At 30.9% G+C, this 18223-nt stretch overlaps 1 protein-coding gene across 1 annotated transcript in view; it reads right to left on the bottom strand.

The window, feature by feature from the left end:
• Positions 1-5323: 5323 nt before the first annotated feature.
• Positions 5324-18223, bottom strand: part of LOC121129428 (vang-like protein 2) — a 94186-nt gene continuing 81286 nt past the window's right edge. Inside the window, exons 4-7 of the mRNA XM_040725150.2 lie at positions 6922-7716; positions 6309-6486; positions 6032-6243; positions 5324-5965 (exon numbers count right to left, since the gene is read on the bottom strand). Coding sequence (XP_040581084.1) covers positions 5747-5965; positions 6032-6243; positions 6309-6486; positions 6922-7716 — 1404 coding nt within the window. The 3' untranslated portion in view covers positions 5324-5746. The remainder of the gene's footprint in view (positions 5966-6031; positions 6244-6308; positions 6487-6921; positions 7717-18223) is intronic.

The raw sequence follows: 18223 nt of genomic DNA, 5'->3' as shown, positions 1-18223 counted from the left end.
TGTGGCCTTTTAATAATAATGATATAACATTGAAATCAAGTATAAATTATTGGATTAGAAGAAAAGATATATTGACTCAATCGATCATAATTTCATTAATAAGTTTCCGCATAGGAATAGAGAATCATTAGAGGTTGTACCGTATAATTTATTAATGAATGTGTACATTTATTTTCTGTTATAGGTGTGATTGGATTTGATGACATAAAAGTTCCTCTTCATGATACTAATTACAATTATCCAGTAATGGTTCATGGTAGATATAAGAAAAATTTCTAATACTTTAATTAATTAGATTTGATCTCCTGCGACCTCATCCCTCAGTCACCAGTTTAACCTACTCCACATAATGTGACCTTCCATTTACTTTCATAATCTCCCAAAATGTTAATTGTCTGAATATCTCGAAAAAAAGGAGATCCCTCTCCTTGAAAGCCAATAATATGTTCTTTACTTTGCGAAGTTATTTCCTTATTATTAAAAGATAATTTGAATTTCAAATATCCATTGTCATTGTCTCCAATTTCAAAATGAAAGATAAAGTTTGACGTGCAGGGAAACTTATACCATTGTACCCATCGTTCTTGATTAAAAATAATTCTTTCTCTACCACTCTTGTTTCCTCACAGTTGACATCTAAGAATGGATTGACAACCCAGTCTGGTACTATTAGCTATAAAAAACCTGATATCGTTTAGATATGTATCTTTGCGACTCTTTCAGGAGAGCACAATACAATTGAAGGTGATAATCTGATATGTTGTATTCTTTCAATTCCAATTCACAGCGGCTTGGAAACTGGTAAAGTTCATGGCAGGATAAATTTCGCTTCAATAACTTAAACTTAGATCCGAGGGGGAGATAACAGATCTAACTTTGAATTCATTGGTATAATTATCATGGAACAGCAAATTAATTTCATTGAATTTTGCGATATATATCTTATAATAAGCAATGTCATCCTTGATTTTTTTAAATCATCACAATTTTGGAGTCGAAAAAAGAATAAAAAAAGTTTTAGGAAGTTTCCTTTCGATAACCATCTAACTTGTATATGTAGGAATAAATGTTGAAACTGTTCATCGTTATCAACAACAAGCCGTCGAAAGAGTCTGGAATTGAGGGAATGCGCCTGGATCTTATTTAACCCTGTGATAACAGTATTAATTCATTTGTGAGGTAAACAATTAAGATTTAATGCTACCTGATGTTGCATGTGGATTTCACAATGCAGTGCCAGTACACCAGGTACAGTTTTTTCAAGAAAATGATGAAGCAACGATCACGACCTATAATGAATGGTGCACCATCTATTTCACCAAAAAAATATTAGCAAGTAGGTAGCTTTTCTCTAGGAAAAAAATACAGAGGGGTACACTCATTTTGTACAAATGAATTCAACCCAAAAAAGGAATGTCTCTTTGAGCACAAAATACAAAACTAATCTCAGTTATTCTTTCAGTCATCTGAATTCCGTTGTATATGGGATTATATTAATTTGGGATCGTTTTACCCCTCAAACAATCCCTAAATTAAAAGTAAGAATAATAAAATTTATGTAAAGTGTATTTTATGATTCAAAAACGTTTTAATTGATTCTGTATCTTGTTCTAAACTCAATATATTTTCATTTTTAGATTAAAAAATGATGAAAAAGGAAGCTCTTCTTTATACCCTTATAACTTATTCATAATATATAGTAATGAGAAATATCATAGCTTAGAATATAGAAAAATATTCAATGTATTAATTAAAAAAGGATATATTTAGAAAGTATACATCTACAAGGATTTTTTGTTACGTCTTGTATATATTAAGTGATCTCGTTTTGAAATATTAAGATTCTCTACTCATTGTGAATGGATTGCTTTATTGGTATGATTCTAGTATCTCATTCCCAAGGAGGAAGTCCACTTTACTCCCTCGTTGTCACTAGTGGAATTCGGAATCCGAGTTCGAACATTTCTTGAGATGAATGTTCAAGTTAGAAGTATCTTCCTTCGATTGTCTCGATCTTCCTTTCACGAGACATGACGTCATGAAATGGGTAATGAAATTGGAAAAAAAATTGTCAATAATTGGCTGAAACACCCCCATAAAAAATGGGAGCACAACAAACTGGAACAAAATATTAATTTCTTAGTAAAATGGACTCATCTAAGTGGAAGCTATATTGTTTTAGAGAAACAAGGCTGCAAAATTTATTTTCTACGTTTTCAGCCATCTAATTTATTCTTCCTCAAACTAAATTATTAGTAAGAAGTATAGACTTCATAATTTGCCCTGGTGTGCCTCTGTTTGAATAATCTTTCTTACTGCCCAATTGTGTAAGCCTTACTAGAACTAGCAATTAGCAAAGATATGTTGTAGAAAGTATGCAAACCGTTAGTGGATTGTTGTGAACTGATTAAAACCATATTTCCAATAGTACTCCGTGCCTTGAGATTTTCTTGAAGGAGCAGAAAAATAGGTTCTATGACTCTCAGGTACCTTTGGTTTAAATAGTTCAATAAATAAAAGATTATTGATACAAAAAATATTTTAATACAGTTTCATAATTACTGGACGTCCTTTAAGTACTTGCTTTATATTTTAAGGTGCATAATTTGGGTTTTAGTTTATGAATTTTACTTTTTCTAATTCCACGTTTTTAACTAAGGAATAAGTATTTTCACTATGTAGTCTGTTCGCATTTGAGAGTAAACATACTCATTGTTCCTATCTTATAATTATATATTTTTAATTTGTAGATCATTTTTTGTTTGTTTTATGTAATAATATGTAATCTCCGCTTTTTTGCTATACCAACCCCCCTTCCCCTTCTCACCTTTTGGGATTACCGTTCTCTGACATCAAAGCACTGTGTCCCGGGTGGCAGTATTGCCCAGTTTATGAAACGCTGTTGTATACTATCAAAATCTCAATATTTAATGAATTCGAATCAGAAACAAAATATGTGATACAATTTGTACAATAATATTAAAAAAACACGACAACAATACGAATAGAAAAAAATGAAAATCACTTCTCAGTTATCAATTAATTATCATTAAACATGATGGATTCCTACCACGAGGGTCGTTTGACAAGTTAGTGCAAAGTCGTCCAAGAGATGTCACTACTGTCGTGTATCGATGTTATCTTTATTTAGTAGTATCTCTTGGAAGAATACACACCAACTTTCAACCAGATTGGTTTATAAATTTCAGTTCGGTATTTGTTTGAATCGAAAAATCGGCTGGAATGTGTATGGCAACTGTCTTTTGTATTCGAAAGGAAAAATCACAATTGACTATCTGGAAAATGGTAAAACTATTACAAGTGCATATTATTCATCGTTATTGGACGGTTTGAAAATCCAGCTGCAAGGAAAAACGCCCATGATTAGCCCACAAAAAATTTCATTTCCATCACAACAATGCACTAGATCACATCTCAGCAAATGTGGTCATAAAATTAATGAAAATAGAACTCCAATTTGAGATACCAACAGCAGTAGCAATCTCACGCACCTTTACTCTTCTGTCATCAATCAACATATCATGGATTTTATAAATTATCTCTGGATGGTTAACCTCAAGAGAGGGTCAAAAACGTTCAGCGTCACTTGTGCACATATGGCCACTCCGAAAATCTTAAAATCACTTATAAACTGTTATAATGGAAGGTATAGAGTGCCTATAATGTTTAAAAAGCTTCTTTTTAGTCTCTTGAGATATTTTGCCTTTCATAAAGTAATTTTAAATCAACACGCGAATTCTCTTTTGTCCATTTTTTTAAAATCACTCCACTTCCTCGATTCAAACGAGTGCCACACAGAAAGAAATTGACTGATCTGGTTGAAAGTGGGTATGTGTTCTTCCATGTGATGCTACTAACTAAACATAACCTCAATACGTGCTAGTAGTACATCTTATTGTAAAATAGTGATTGACTAACAAACAAGCATAATGAGAAAGCACCGCATAATTCTATCATTATTTCAACAGAAAACAATCCTTTATTGCAGTTTAAAGAATTTATTTTTAATTTTTAACATTTAGAGATTTAACTTTAGCAAAAAGTACCTATCGTGCAATATCATTTTTTAAAACACATGAAGCTATTTTATAAATAAGAAAAAAAAAGTTTTAATTTTGACCAAAAATAAAAAACAACGACATATAAACCTCAATTATATATTTAAGTAAAATATCCTGGAGGCAAAATGGTTTCAGGCAAAATGTCCTGAGGCAAAATAGTTTAAGTGGAAAGTATCGGGCACCCACCTTTTGATAGTTCCTGTGTTAAACCTCAAGTCCAAGTTAATATCTTCAGACACGGAATCAAGGTACTAATAACATGAGCTGTCTCATAAAAATTAAGAAAACATATATCTAAAATTTTGCCTTATGTTTTTAAACGTACTTAAATCATAGTAGTAATATTTTGGAGTAATGGGAGATATTACTTTGTACATGAAGGCATGTTTAATCAGACAACAATGACAATATTTCCATTTCTAATAGTTGAACTGAACAAATATTTGACAAAATAAAAAAAAAATACTTTTCTTGTTGAAAGTTTGAATTCAAACTACTTTTAAAGTATTTCAATAATTTGCAAAATTACAAAAATTCTAATTTCAATAACTGTTTCTCTTCTTTTAATATTGAGAACAAATATTTAGAGCCTCCCTCGTGTGTACCTATTTCAAATAAGTCTACCATTTTGCATGGTGGGGGGGGATCCTGTAAATATTTGATTTGATACCTAGACTTAAAACTTTTGGATATTACTTACCAGAGAAACTTGCAGTTAAAAAGGTTGCTGAATAAATATTGGTTAAGTTCCTATTATTTAAATTTTACAGTATTGATATTTACCAGATTAAAAATCAAGTAAATATCTGATTAAGAATATATGTATCTTATCTGACCTATATAACTTTTTTTTTTAAATAATTGATTATGAATAATACGTTTTTATTGTTCGAATCATACAAAAAAAAACAAAGGAAACATAGTAAAAAGGGGATTTTGAAAAATAATTTTTTCGATTTTACAGATTTTAGTACTGAAAAAGTCCACGGGGAATCAAAAATTCCTTGTTTCCGAAAACCACGATAAGCGGGGTCCCCTGTATGTAAGTATATATGCATGATATTTTTAACTTGAAAAAAAAAATTGAACGTATATTTTCCCAAGTTTATTATTAAATTATTATCAAGATTGACATGAACAAATTTGAATAATAATTGTAATTTTTTATGTATAATCAAAAATAATGATTCTGGAATATCATTTTTTTCCCTCTACCTATTGCTAATTATAAGTTTAAAGTCTTGCTTAGTTATTTTTTATTTATTTTCTAAAAATAAATACACGAATTATTTTTAACAATATAACCATTAAAAAGAACATTATTTATAATGAATAGTCAAAATTATATTAATTGACTAACATATACACGACAAAACATACGTGTTTTTTTTAATATTGTACACAAAAAATCTTTAAAAAAATGTATATGTATAGAGATCCAAAAATGCAAAGAAAAAAACAATCTAATTATTGAAAGTCCAGGAACTGACTTTTAGCTAACATGACACTTTTGTCTCAACACATTTTAAAAAAACGTTTCAAAAATTGATTGATTTTTATAAAAAAAAATAATAATAATAATACAGAATATTTATCACAGAGGCACAATGGAATTTCTTCCTTTCAAACTAACTAAGCTATCTATTCGTAGCTTTACAATAGATCTACACAGATGTTTCAGAATTAAGTCTTAGAACAAAGCGGTTTGAGCTGGAGTCTATTATTTCTTCAGTGATGTAAAAATGAGGTAAGTTTTGAACCTGACATAAAAGTGAAATATCTCCCTGACGAAGTTGGAAAGTGGTTCCTGCAGAAATATCTCTGTAAAGGAGTCTATCAGAGATCAAAGCCCATGATTGAACGTCTTTTGATTCGTATTGGTTCTGAAAAAAGAAAAGAAGAGATTGTCATGATATAGTTTTATTTTTATGGAATGGTGATAGTCTTACCTGTAAAACAGGATTTGTGACAAGATATCGCTCTAAAAAGGAACGAGGAGACATATCATAGGATAAACAGGTGGACAAGTGGTCCAAAATGGACTGCATGGTGTGCATAGGCTGTTGGCGTGTGACTCTTAAATATTTCTGGAGTGGCCTGGATATAGATGGGAATATGGCTTGAGCAGCTTCTACAGACTCCATTGGCGTTTTATCCGGATCTAAAAATAGATAATGTTGTATATAGTACGGTTCCAATAGTATTAAATAAACTCAATCAACTTACTTCTTTGATTATCTTTAATTCTTTTGATATGAGTGAATGCCTCTTCTGTGGCAGTAATCAAACGTGTTTTCCGTTTCCGTAGTTTCTTTTCATGTTCGTACTCTTCGTGAAATCTTTCATTGTGGGATGCGCTGTAGCCTTTTTTTGAGGCCACACTCACCACTGTTGAATTACAATCCTAGAAAAAAATTAAAGAAACAGGTCATTAAATTCTAGTTCAATGTGGGTTAGATAACACAAGGGGTGAAAATTCCCGGGCTTCCATACATGGCATATTTTATTGTGAACAAACCTTTAAAAGACGGCTCATGACATTTTGCTCTTTAGTTTGTCAATTATAGTGCCAAGTGTGTCGACATTATTTTTTTATTTCCGAAGCAATAGTTAAAAAAATCCGTTTTTTTAAATTTTACACTGTTTTTTGATGGCATAAAATACTGTTCAAGCTAACTAATACTGTAAAAACTCTTAAGGGAAATCTGCTTTATAAAGCGAACAAAGAAAAAAAAATTAATAAATTAAAAAATCCCAATTTTGAACAAAAAAAAACACATGTGTTTTTGTGAAGCAAGAGACTTTTCAGCCCATGTTATAATTCAAATAAGTAACTTACCGTGTTATTGCCAGCTCCATCCACATCATAGATTTTAACTCCTTTTTTCCCATATCTGGAGGATCCCCCTCCTCCCCCACTCGTAATGAGACGATCCAAAAATGGGTTATAAATCGTAAAATCGGTATAGTACTTTTCCAAGACCCAAGCCGCAGCTCTTTGAACACTGAGCTCCCCTATGGGATAACAATGTGACTCGCCATCCGGCGAGCGTACGATTTTAATAAAGTAGGCAGGTTGTCGATGTCGAATCTCCATGAGGATAACAGCAGAGTAATGTACAAAAAGTAAGGAATCAACTAGATTCATGGCAAAGCGTACAAGTGACCCGTATCGGATGGACTCATCCTTATCTTCTTCAAGTAGATGAACAGAGTAAAATAACCAGAAACTGATAATGAAAAGGAGTATGAGTATGGAGACGAGAGCTCTGTACACTCGAATCCGTGGCAATGTGGATCGTGATCGACGATAAAACACACCCCACGTCCCTAAAATAAGCGCTAATAATTTAAAAGACATGGAGACGAGAAGTCCGTCACATTCTATCCGACAAAGGAGTTGATGTTCTTTGAGCTTAAAAAGTCCTAACTTGGGTAGTAGAGTCATTAATATAGGGCTCAGGACAGAGAGTGAGGTAAGGAGTATCACTGCGGCTGTGCCTGCGTGGCGACGAACCTGAAATGACATACTTGATTCAGAACTAAGCTGCCATTTCTCCAAGTCTTTATCTCCAGAATAGTCCATTTCAGAGGCATGTGTCACTGCCGTTGTTGCTTCGCCCCAATTTTCATCCTGGAAATATGAATAAATATATAATTATTAATAGTCGAGTCAAAAACTTATTATTTTTTCATCACAGGCATACAATAAAAATATCTACATATTAAATAATATTTATTATTTTTGATGAACTCTGAAAGTAAGCGTAAATATTTTGAATATCATCAATGTGGGAGGTCTATCTTTAAAGACAGAGAGAAAGATTTCAATATATTATTATGCTGATATATACGTTGTATATAAGAAAATAATTAAAATATCTTTTTTTTTTCTTTCAAATATGATATTATGAGATTTGTGGTCATAATATATCTACATAATTAGTTGGAATACATCGAGAAAAACATTCAAACCATTACTCATATCGTATAAAATGAGTCATTTGTTAAGATCTTTTAGATAGTAAATAATAACAAAAAAACATCAAAAAAATGAATAAATTTCCAATAACCACAACCAACCTAATTGCTAGCCTCAACGTGTTATAGGTCTTATAATTATTTTATCATTAAATGTACTTGACTAATAGTGGGGCACCATTATCCATGTGAAAGATCATTAACAGAGGCGTTTGCAGAATTGTATATATATATTTTTTTTGGGCGAGAGGACTGAATTTTAGGATTTAAAAAAAAAAAACAATCCATTAATTTATATTATTTTAGAAAAAAAATTCATTTTTTTTAGTGTGAATAGCTGTAGATGTACGAAATTTTAAATTTCTTTCGAAAAAAAAAATTTATATTTGAAAATTATTTTGTAAATTTTTTTTTTCAAAACAATTTAATACATTTCTTTTTTTGTTAATAGCTATGGATTTATAATAAAAAAACAAAATTATATATTTGGAAAATACCTATGAATTTTTTTATAAAAAAGTTAGTTAATTGTGAATACCTGTGAATTTTTAAGTTTCTTTTTCAAAAAAAGTTTTATACTTGATATTTAATTTCTGAAATTTTTTTAAGAAATAATTCTATACATTTATTTTTTGAGAATATGTATGGATTTTTGACAATTTTGTTAACAAGTATGGGTTTTTGATATTTTTATAAACAGCTATGGATTTTTGAAATTAAAAAAAAATCAGATATTAGATTTTCTAGTAAAAAGGAGAAATTCCTTAATTGGTGAGGGGGCTACAGCCCCTCCAGCCCACTCCCTCATTAAGTGTATGATGACAAAATAGGCGGGACATATGGTTCTCAAACTGTGGAACACAAGCTTCCTCTAGTTGTACGCCATAAATACTTTAAGCCTCCGCTATTTATATTCAGTTTGCTATACATGGCATGGGTTTTTAATTTTTGAAATCAGTTTGGTTTAAATTTTCTTTTGATCTTACTAAAAGATGTCATCATTATTAGGACGTCATAGTAGGAAAATATCAAGTTATTAAATAATTTTGGCTAATAAATATATTCTATTCTGTGCTGCCAAATGTCATAATTAATAATATCTTAGCAACTATGAATGTGAATCATCACAAAAATGTCAGAAGATGTAAAAATATATCTTGCCGCTATAGAAAAGTTATATCTGAATGTTACAGTTTTGTCTTATCTATCATTTAGATTGACTTTTTTGAAGGAACATTCTAGTTAGAGGATCCAAGCCGATAGTTAATCATTTTCAAAATGCTAATTAAAGATTTTGATAATTGATCAGGTGGTCTACCTACACTAAAAAGTTTGAGAGCCACTGACAGTCTTAAAAATATAATAAAAGCCAAAAATACATACAATTCATCTTTTTCTAAATTTGAAAACAAATGTGGGAAAATTCCTTTTATATTAGATATTTATAAATAATTATTATTTTTCTGTTTTTTTTTTAAAATATTTATTTCATCTTTATAAGATGTATAAACATTCCAAGATTCATGCAACAGGTAAAAAAATAAATAAAAAGAATTTACCTATAAGATGTATGGTTATACCGACAACATATCAACAACTATTTGACATTAGATACTATATTTGCTCTCCCGATATCCTGTTTTACCGGGATATCTCAGGGGTTTTACTACACCTACAGGAAATCATGTAATTGAATATTTCATCATATGTATAGTAGAATGGTTTGATTTTCAACTTTTTTCGAATTCCGATTACAGAAAAGTAATCATAATATGTAAAAATGAACTACGCAAAAAGTGATAGACCTACGTAGTCATTTTTAGTTCAGATATCATTATGAGAAATGACAAACACTCTTTACTTAGTCAATAAAGATATAAAGAGGATATTTTTAGTTATTTTGCATTTAATAATATTGAGAGACATTTTCTTCATCTTTAAAAGATGTTGGAATAGTTTTTTTTCTAAAATTGTCATATGGAACAAAAAAAAGAAAAAAAAGTTAGGAATTATTTATGACCCGCGCATTTCCAGAAAGGAAAGATGAATATTTTCTTATAATATTCTCTCTTTTTGGTCCATAGGGTATCTTTAAGAAAATACTTTATCAATGTTTTTATAGGCTAGAATAATGGGTATCATTATTAATTAATACAAAATAATGATTCATGTTGTATTTTAATTTTATTGGAAAAATTAAAAGTAACTTTTATCAGTAGGATTCTAAAATTTAAATGTTTTTTTTTACTCGGTAAAAGAAAAACTCTAATAGGTACACTCATCTATCCTATCTTTATTCCGTTAAAAAAGTATTTATTTGTCTTAAAAATATATAAAAATAAAAACACAAATTGATGGTTTAGTTCACCTTGCTGTCAATTCAATCATGAAATAAAGAAAATATAAGTATATAGGAAAAACAAACATTGTACCAAAACTCGGATTGATCGTGAGAAGGAGTGGTGTTACAATGTTCTAATCATTTCATTACTTCCACAGAATATATACAAACAAAATGATTTTTGAGACAAAAAACAACAACAACATATTTGTATCAACACCTCGACGAAGAAAACATTTCTCACGAATACTAATTTTCTATTGTGCGTTATCATCAATGTGACAGATTTCCTAATAAAATGAAAATCTTTCAAATAATGTTTAAATTTAAACTTGGCATAATTATACATTGATTTTATTTCCCTAAACTGTCCTCATAATTATTTCATTCTTGTAGATAGAACATCTAAGTACAAAGTAATAATTAGTGAGTACCAACAAAAAAAAATCTTTTTGGAAGGCCCTGTTTGGAGTGGAAACTTTTTGAAAACAGAAGAGTATCAATAAAAATGATAATTACCTTCATTACAGGGCATGTTCCCTTAAGGAAGCATTTAAATAACGTGATAATTATGGAATATGCATCATGGAGACTGTGCAGATACAGCAGTGACTCATTCATTTATAGGTAGAGGGTTATGCCTTAGAGAGTATAGGAGGAAAATATGGAAGACTCAGCAGAATAAAAAGTAAATCTTACTCATCATGAATACCATTCAGAAGAATGACGTTTTTGAAATCGTTACGATTATTTATATATACTGTTTTAGAGTCGAATTTTGGTTTAATAAATTATTGTTGTAACAAACGGGGTTGATCTTATCTTATGGTCCACAGTGTTTTATCTTTTATCTGGAATGAAATTGGTCCAAAATCATGGAGGAGGACAACAAGACATCTTATCGCTGAAGAGAGCAATCTGAGACTGTTGGGAAGAGCAAAGAAATTTCTAAATTTTCTCAAGATCAACACAAAAATTCGAGCTAAGTTTTTTCTCTTTTCTGATAATTTTTCTTCACCATGAACACCACTGTGACTAAACAGAACAGCTGCTAAATCATTAGTAAACATCCAGACAATGTCTCAGCTTTTGTGCGACATGTCTTCATAACAAAAAAATCCAGCGGAAACACTTTGGATTTTAAACTTTTACAAGGTATAATTTATTAATTAACAGAAGAATTACAACAAAATTAATAGCATAAATAGATGTTTGTCTGAGCTCTCTTAATAATTAATGTAGAAGGCCTTAGCAGTAATACTGGCTTACAGGCTGTGGTAGAAGGCCTGGCACCCACTGTGGATGTTGTACTGAGTATTTGTGTCCCAGTGTTGGCTGACAGTGGCTTTAAGGGCCTTCATGCTAGCATAACGGACAATGCAGTCCTTTCCCTCGACATGCACCTATAAAGTGTAGTTAAGGGTGTTGGAATCAGGGACGTAGGGAGGGGCCAAAAGTGTCAAAAAAAAGTTCAAAAGAGTCTTGAAAGGAGGATACAGGTTTTTTTCATTGCTGGTGTCAAAAGTGTCCTCTCCACCCTCACAAGGCTCTTTCCGGCCACTTTTTTATAGCTCTCTAGAGAGTTTGTTGTGAAATCCCAAGATCCCTTGCATGTGTCTTCATGGACTTGAGGGGAATAGCTTGGGTTGTTTTCTTATAAATTTTACAGGTCCACTTTAATTTTTTGACGAAGATCTTCTTCCTTTCCAACATTCCGGACTTGTTGACGGCGTAGACTGTGGTCCTGGAGACGCCCATTTACTTAGAGTGCCCGAATAGAAATTCGTCACTCATATTCAAGTGTCATTTTCCCGACTTGAACATCAGCTAGGGTGTTTTTTTTTGTAGCTTATTGTTTATGCTTTAATATATCGGAATAGGAATTAATTTCAATCACTCAACCTTCATTAATTAATGATATAGTAAGTGTTCAGATTTCAATGGAACACCCAGTATAACAAAGTATTTGTTAATGTATGGACATAGGTATAGCTCAAAGCTGCTCTAGTTTTCTTTCAAGAGGCTTTTACACATATGTAAGCATATGTGTACTTTTTGTTCTTAAGTGTACGTACATATCTAACCTGTATTATCAATTTAATGCCTCTGGCATCATCAATGTTTCTTCTTTTATGTTGTATATAAGTATATATTATATTTATAAATTAATAGGAACTGCAATTACTTATGGCCATAAACGCCTTGGGTAGGTTAGTAAGTAAATGAGAGCACGTCATGGTATCATAAATTGAGACTCTTCCAAAGTGAAATCAATTGCAATAACAAAGCAAATAAAGTAATTAACGATTAAAAGTTAATAAGCTACTGTTCATTTAGTGTACTTTAAATTGGGTTGTAAATCCAATGCATTTTTAGCGTGCGAGTTTTTATTTTCTAGAGCTGTTATTATTATTATAACCAGTAATACGCGTCACCACGAGTTTGTGAAAATTATAAAAGACGGGGATTTGTTGAGGGGGGTTATAAATAATGATAAAAATCTTATGCATTGTTGCATTGTGATATGAGGAAGCTTTGTTTTAATGACGTTATACGAAGGTTTACTGTGATTTATTTTGATGTTTTTTGTAGTCCATAGTCTGACACATATTTAATAATGATTAAGAACGATTATTGACCGAAATATTTGTCAACTCAAGATTAATATTAAAACAATGTAATGACAAAACGTTTTTTCTATTACTGTTTAACTACCACCAAACTTTTTAATAGTTACGTCATAGAGTACAACTCTTACCAAAAATAGCTATAAATAGCCTTCTTCGACTGTCAATGTTAGAGTACCGTTGTTATACTCTATGACGTCAAAATCTGTCTGTATGTCCCTGCAGTAGGTATAGTACATAGAATATAAAATTCGAGGCAGCCCGATTACATAATGGAATAACATTTTATTTCTATTAACTTTGTGTTTCAGTGTTGCCACGTTGCCAATGTTTTCGTACATTTTCAGGTACCAATACAAGTATTTGAGTACTTTTTTTGACTAGAAATGGAAAACAAGAATACCTTTCAGTGATACAAATTTTTTGGGCATATAAAAAAAGAAACTGCTAATGAACATGCTGACCCTGAATATTTGAATAATGTTTTGTGTTTTTTTTTCATAACCAAAATGCTTATAATTTGAAATCCTAACTATATATGTGAAGGGACCAAACTTTTATGCAGTTATGAGCAATAAGGAAATAAAGTATAAACATGGGATTGCCTTTATTAAAAAAATATCAACAAAAATATTAAAATACAAATTTGAGTACTTATAAAAAAATACGAGAACACCTCCCTTTGCGGAATGTTGGTATCAAAAAAGATCCCACCTCTTTTTAAGCAATGTTAATTAGTATTTTTCCATACAAATTAAAGCTCTCTTTCATTAATATCTATTGAGTTATTTGCATCCTTGTGCTTCCACTTGGCACGGAGGCACACAGTAATGCCCGGTCAACGTTCTTATTTGGTGAACATATAAAGGATTATATATTTTTACTTATACAGTTTTGTAGGCCAAATCTGAAGAGCACACTTTCAATAACATACATATATATTAGGCTTGATAAGATATTGAGGTACAAACTTGCTTCGGATTTAAAATTTCCACCCAGTGTGTATATAGAGTTCCATAACAACAGACAATATCTATTTAATAGGATTTAATCAAGGAAAATTAATAAAAGTTATTCATTCGTAAATAAAATTATAGAAACAAAGAAATCAAGTGTACCCTATACCTTAATATAAACTTATAGGAACATACTTTTTCACGCTTAATTAATTTATGAAACAAGAATTGTAGCAAATATCTTCTACCTATACAGGAAAGAAGAAGACAAGTCACAAATGACTGGACAGGGTGCATTCACTGTTCACAAATTCTAAATTGAAAGCATCTACGTATAGTAAGATTGGTTTAAGAAATATTTAAATTTAAAATAATGGTCGGATTTACTTAATCATTACATATTTCGAAATGTAAAGGGATTTTACATATACTAGGAGTATCACACATTCCATACGTGCTTTGTTCAAAATTCTGATGTCGAATTAAAATACTTCAAAGTCAGTAAAGCAAGTCATTCTTCACCTTTTCATTAAAATGGTTAGTAAATTAGATACAATGGTTCAATAATATACAATAGGCATTAGGGTGACACTGGTGTGCGTTCCTTGGTTGTCCGTGAGGGAAGGGGCTGCTAATGTGCCCCACCCCTAACTGAATAAAGAAATTTTTGGTCTTGACAAAAAAAGAAAGTTATTAATTTGAAAGAACTGAATATTAATATTAAATATACTTCAACTTTTGTGAATAGTTGTAGATTTTGAAAAATTTTAAATATTGAATTGTACATTTGAATTTTTTTTTAAATTTAATATTTGAAAAAAAAAGAAAACCAAATTTTTGATTTTTTTCAAAAAATTCCAAAAGACTTGCACCATCCCTCCCCAAAAACACATTTAAATACATATCTAATCCTGAGGACGCCCTTACTGCAAAATGGCATTTTTTAACTATTATTTAAAATATTAAAAAATTGGAATCGGCATCGGTAATTCTTAATAAATTGCAACGGAATCGGGATTTATTTTTTGGGAATCGTCCCAACACTATTTTTAAGGAGGTTCCCTCCACATAAATTATACAATAATGATTACAAATTTGGAAAATAAAAGGCCAAGTTCTGGTTGTAAATATCAAAAAGTCTAGTGTTTTTTAAAGGCAAATTTTTTTAAATCAATAAATATGTTTATAAGGTCATGTCCGCCTCACCCTAATAACTCCATATCCAACCCGGTAATGAATGATATGTTGCTTCTTTCTCATTTGAATACTTAAAAGCTTTTCTTCTTAGTGTATTCAATAAAAAACCCTTTTTTTAATGAAGGGAATTAACTCTTTACGTTTGTAAAACGACGTCTATAATTATATATTGTAATTGCCTCATTGTTGTAATGGAGATTTATACGTAAGGTCGACAAAATACTGGAATTAAATATGTACATTGAATACCTGTGTAATTTACCTCGACTCTTTCTTTGGATCAAGAATAAGTTTTCAAAAATTAAACGATGATTAATTTCCCTGAAGCCTTCAGGTTAACAATTATAATTACTATTCAAAGTGAACAAATGAGTTATAAGAATAAAGATAAAACTTTTATACGGACCCTACAAAAGATTGGGAGGGCCATTTTGGACCTGTAAGATTTCATAAATTAAATTTAGTACTGAATTGCAAAAGGAACAAAATTTATATTACTAACTTATTTATCATAAATATATTTTCTATAAAAAAACTCGACTTATAATTCGAACTGGCGGAAATATTATTTGAAAAAAAAAACCCGACTTAATCTCCACTTTTTCTACGTTTTTAAAAAGTAACTCCTTACAAATTTAGTTGTCATATTTTTGACGAGAGAATTATTCACTATAGTTTTAAGAGTGGAGACCTCAAGTTTGGTTTCAATACAAAACTATACGACAGCGGAAACAATGTCTCTAAGTACAAAAATGGCAACACCACAACAAAAAAGGCAACGCGCGGTTGTCATTGCTAAGATGGCTCCAGAGACTTCATCTGGACTGCCTACAACATCAAGAAGTCCAAAAGAACCAACATGGTTGACTTATGGCCTGCTCCCATGTGGCCCTTCTTCAGCTCTGACCTCAAACTTTGTAATTTGGAGCGTCTTGAAGAATAATGTCTGCCGCACCTCTCATTCCAATTCAGATGCGTCCCAAACTGTTATCATGAGAGCGTAGTATGACATGAAAACAGTTTCCGTTGTTAAGATATGCCAATCTGTTCACCGGCATATCAAGGCTGTTATTGCTTATGAAGGAAAACATATTGAATATAAATTATAAAGAAAAATAGTATTTGAATATATCACAAATTTGTTTTGAATTGTCTTTTCTTGATTCCAAAAAATAAATTTTTTTGTAATTCAGTCATACTACTGCAATTTTGAGGTCCATACTCTGTATGTAATTGGCGCTTAGTTTTTCTGTTTTATTTAAATTTGATAATGCATAGTATCCCCCTTAGTTTTATCTTTCGTAAAATTCCGTTGTAGATCAGGTGTAGTCAGTGGACCAAATACATTTCTGTTGTTTTCAATCCGGCCCACGAGAGCTAAGGTTTCATAAAATAAACCTTACACATGAAAGATTAATGGTAGGAAAAATATAACAGTAAGTTGTGGGCCTTGTAACTTACTGGAGTAATAAGTATTGGCCTGCAGGCTAAAACAATTTTATTACTCTAGTCCCACACTAATAACGATAATCTTTTGTAAAGCTAATGTAATTGCTTACATAGCCTTACTTTTTTTCTTTGCCAATAAAATAAAAATGGATAACTATGTTAAATTGATTGTAATACAATTATCATTATTTCATAACGAAACTTTCCTATCAAATTATTACAAAATCTACTTCACATCATTTAAGAAATTTATAAACGATATAAATAATTTTTATTTTATTTTTTATTGTTGGTATAATTACGTACAGTGTGTGTAAGTAAATCGTACTGTGCTTATCAGCGCTTCATAGAGCCATTATTATTTCCAATCGATGTTGGGTTATAAAAACAAATTATTCCAAAATCTGTCAGATTTCATACATTGTATTATCGGTTACGATTCGTCAACCAAAGAAACTATGGATGCAAAAAAAAAAACTACAACGGATTGCAGACCTGCTCCGCGCCCATCACTCTGCAAAGAAGGTCACAGACATTGTGAATTGTTCTATTGAGCTTGCCATTAACAGCGGTGAGAGACTCTCCATTAACAGCGGTGAGAGACAACAAGACTGTGTGCCCATTGAAATTGAAATCTTGCCAGAAGAAGATTATGAAAGAAGTTGTGAAGCCTTGGTTGGACGCTAAGTACTCTGAAGGTCTTACTCTTGGCAACAAAACTCAACACCTGGCTGATAACAACTTAAGCATGGTGCAAGGAAAATGATTTATGATCTCCTAAACTTGTGCAATCATCAGCAGACAACTTGCCACTGGACTGTGGAATATGGAGAGCAAGGGCTGCAAAGTCCCCCACTGCAATATTGATTCTCTGAAAGCCTTCATTGAGAAGGAGCGGCCTGATATGTCCAATTCCTACATCATCAAGGTGTGCAAGGTCTTTCGAGCCAAACTGGAAGACATGGTGGCCGCAGAAGGAGAACATTTATAGAAATTATTGTTGATATTATAAGGTATAATTAAAATATAAAAATATTGTAAACATTAAATATATACATGTTGATCTTGATGAAGTTGATTTAAATCTTATATCCAAAAACGGTAAGATTTCTTTACGCACCCCATATTTTTATGACTAAACCATTTGCCTTAGAAAATGGCTCTTAATTATACTAATCAGAAAAGATATGAATCTAAAATTGCAAAAAAAACTAAAAAATGCGCCATTGATGATACAAATTGTTAGCCTCAGACTATGAATTATACAATTTAATTATTTTAAAAGAGAATGAAATTACGACTACTTTCCTAATCTTGGATTTATTTAAATTTAGTCAACAGATTATATATTTATTTATATAAACAAAGCCAACTTAATTTTAAAAAGTCTTATTTAATATGTTGGTAATCCCATAATTGTTTTGTTGAGACTTCTTCTTCTTCTTGATTGTGTACCAACTATTTTTCTTCAAAAAAAAAAAAAAAAAAGAAGAAGCCTAATACCTGAATAAGTTACTTTTAATATATTTAATCAAAAGTGTATAATTAATGTTGGGTCAAAATAAAGTTATTTTTATCCTGCGTATTTTC

Source organism: Lepeophtheirus salmonis, chromosome 14 (assembly GCF_016086655.4).
Source record: "Lepeophtheirus salmonis chromosome 14, UVic_Lsal_1.4, whole genome shotgun sequence".
Classification (NCBI taxonomy): domain Eukaryota; kingdom Metazoa; phylum Arthropoda; class Copepoda; order Siphonostomatoida; family Caligidae; genus Lepeophtheirus; species Lepeophtheirus salmonis.
This window is presented reverse-complemented; position numbering and strand designations above follow the sequence as displayed.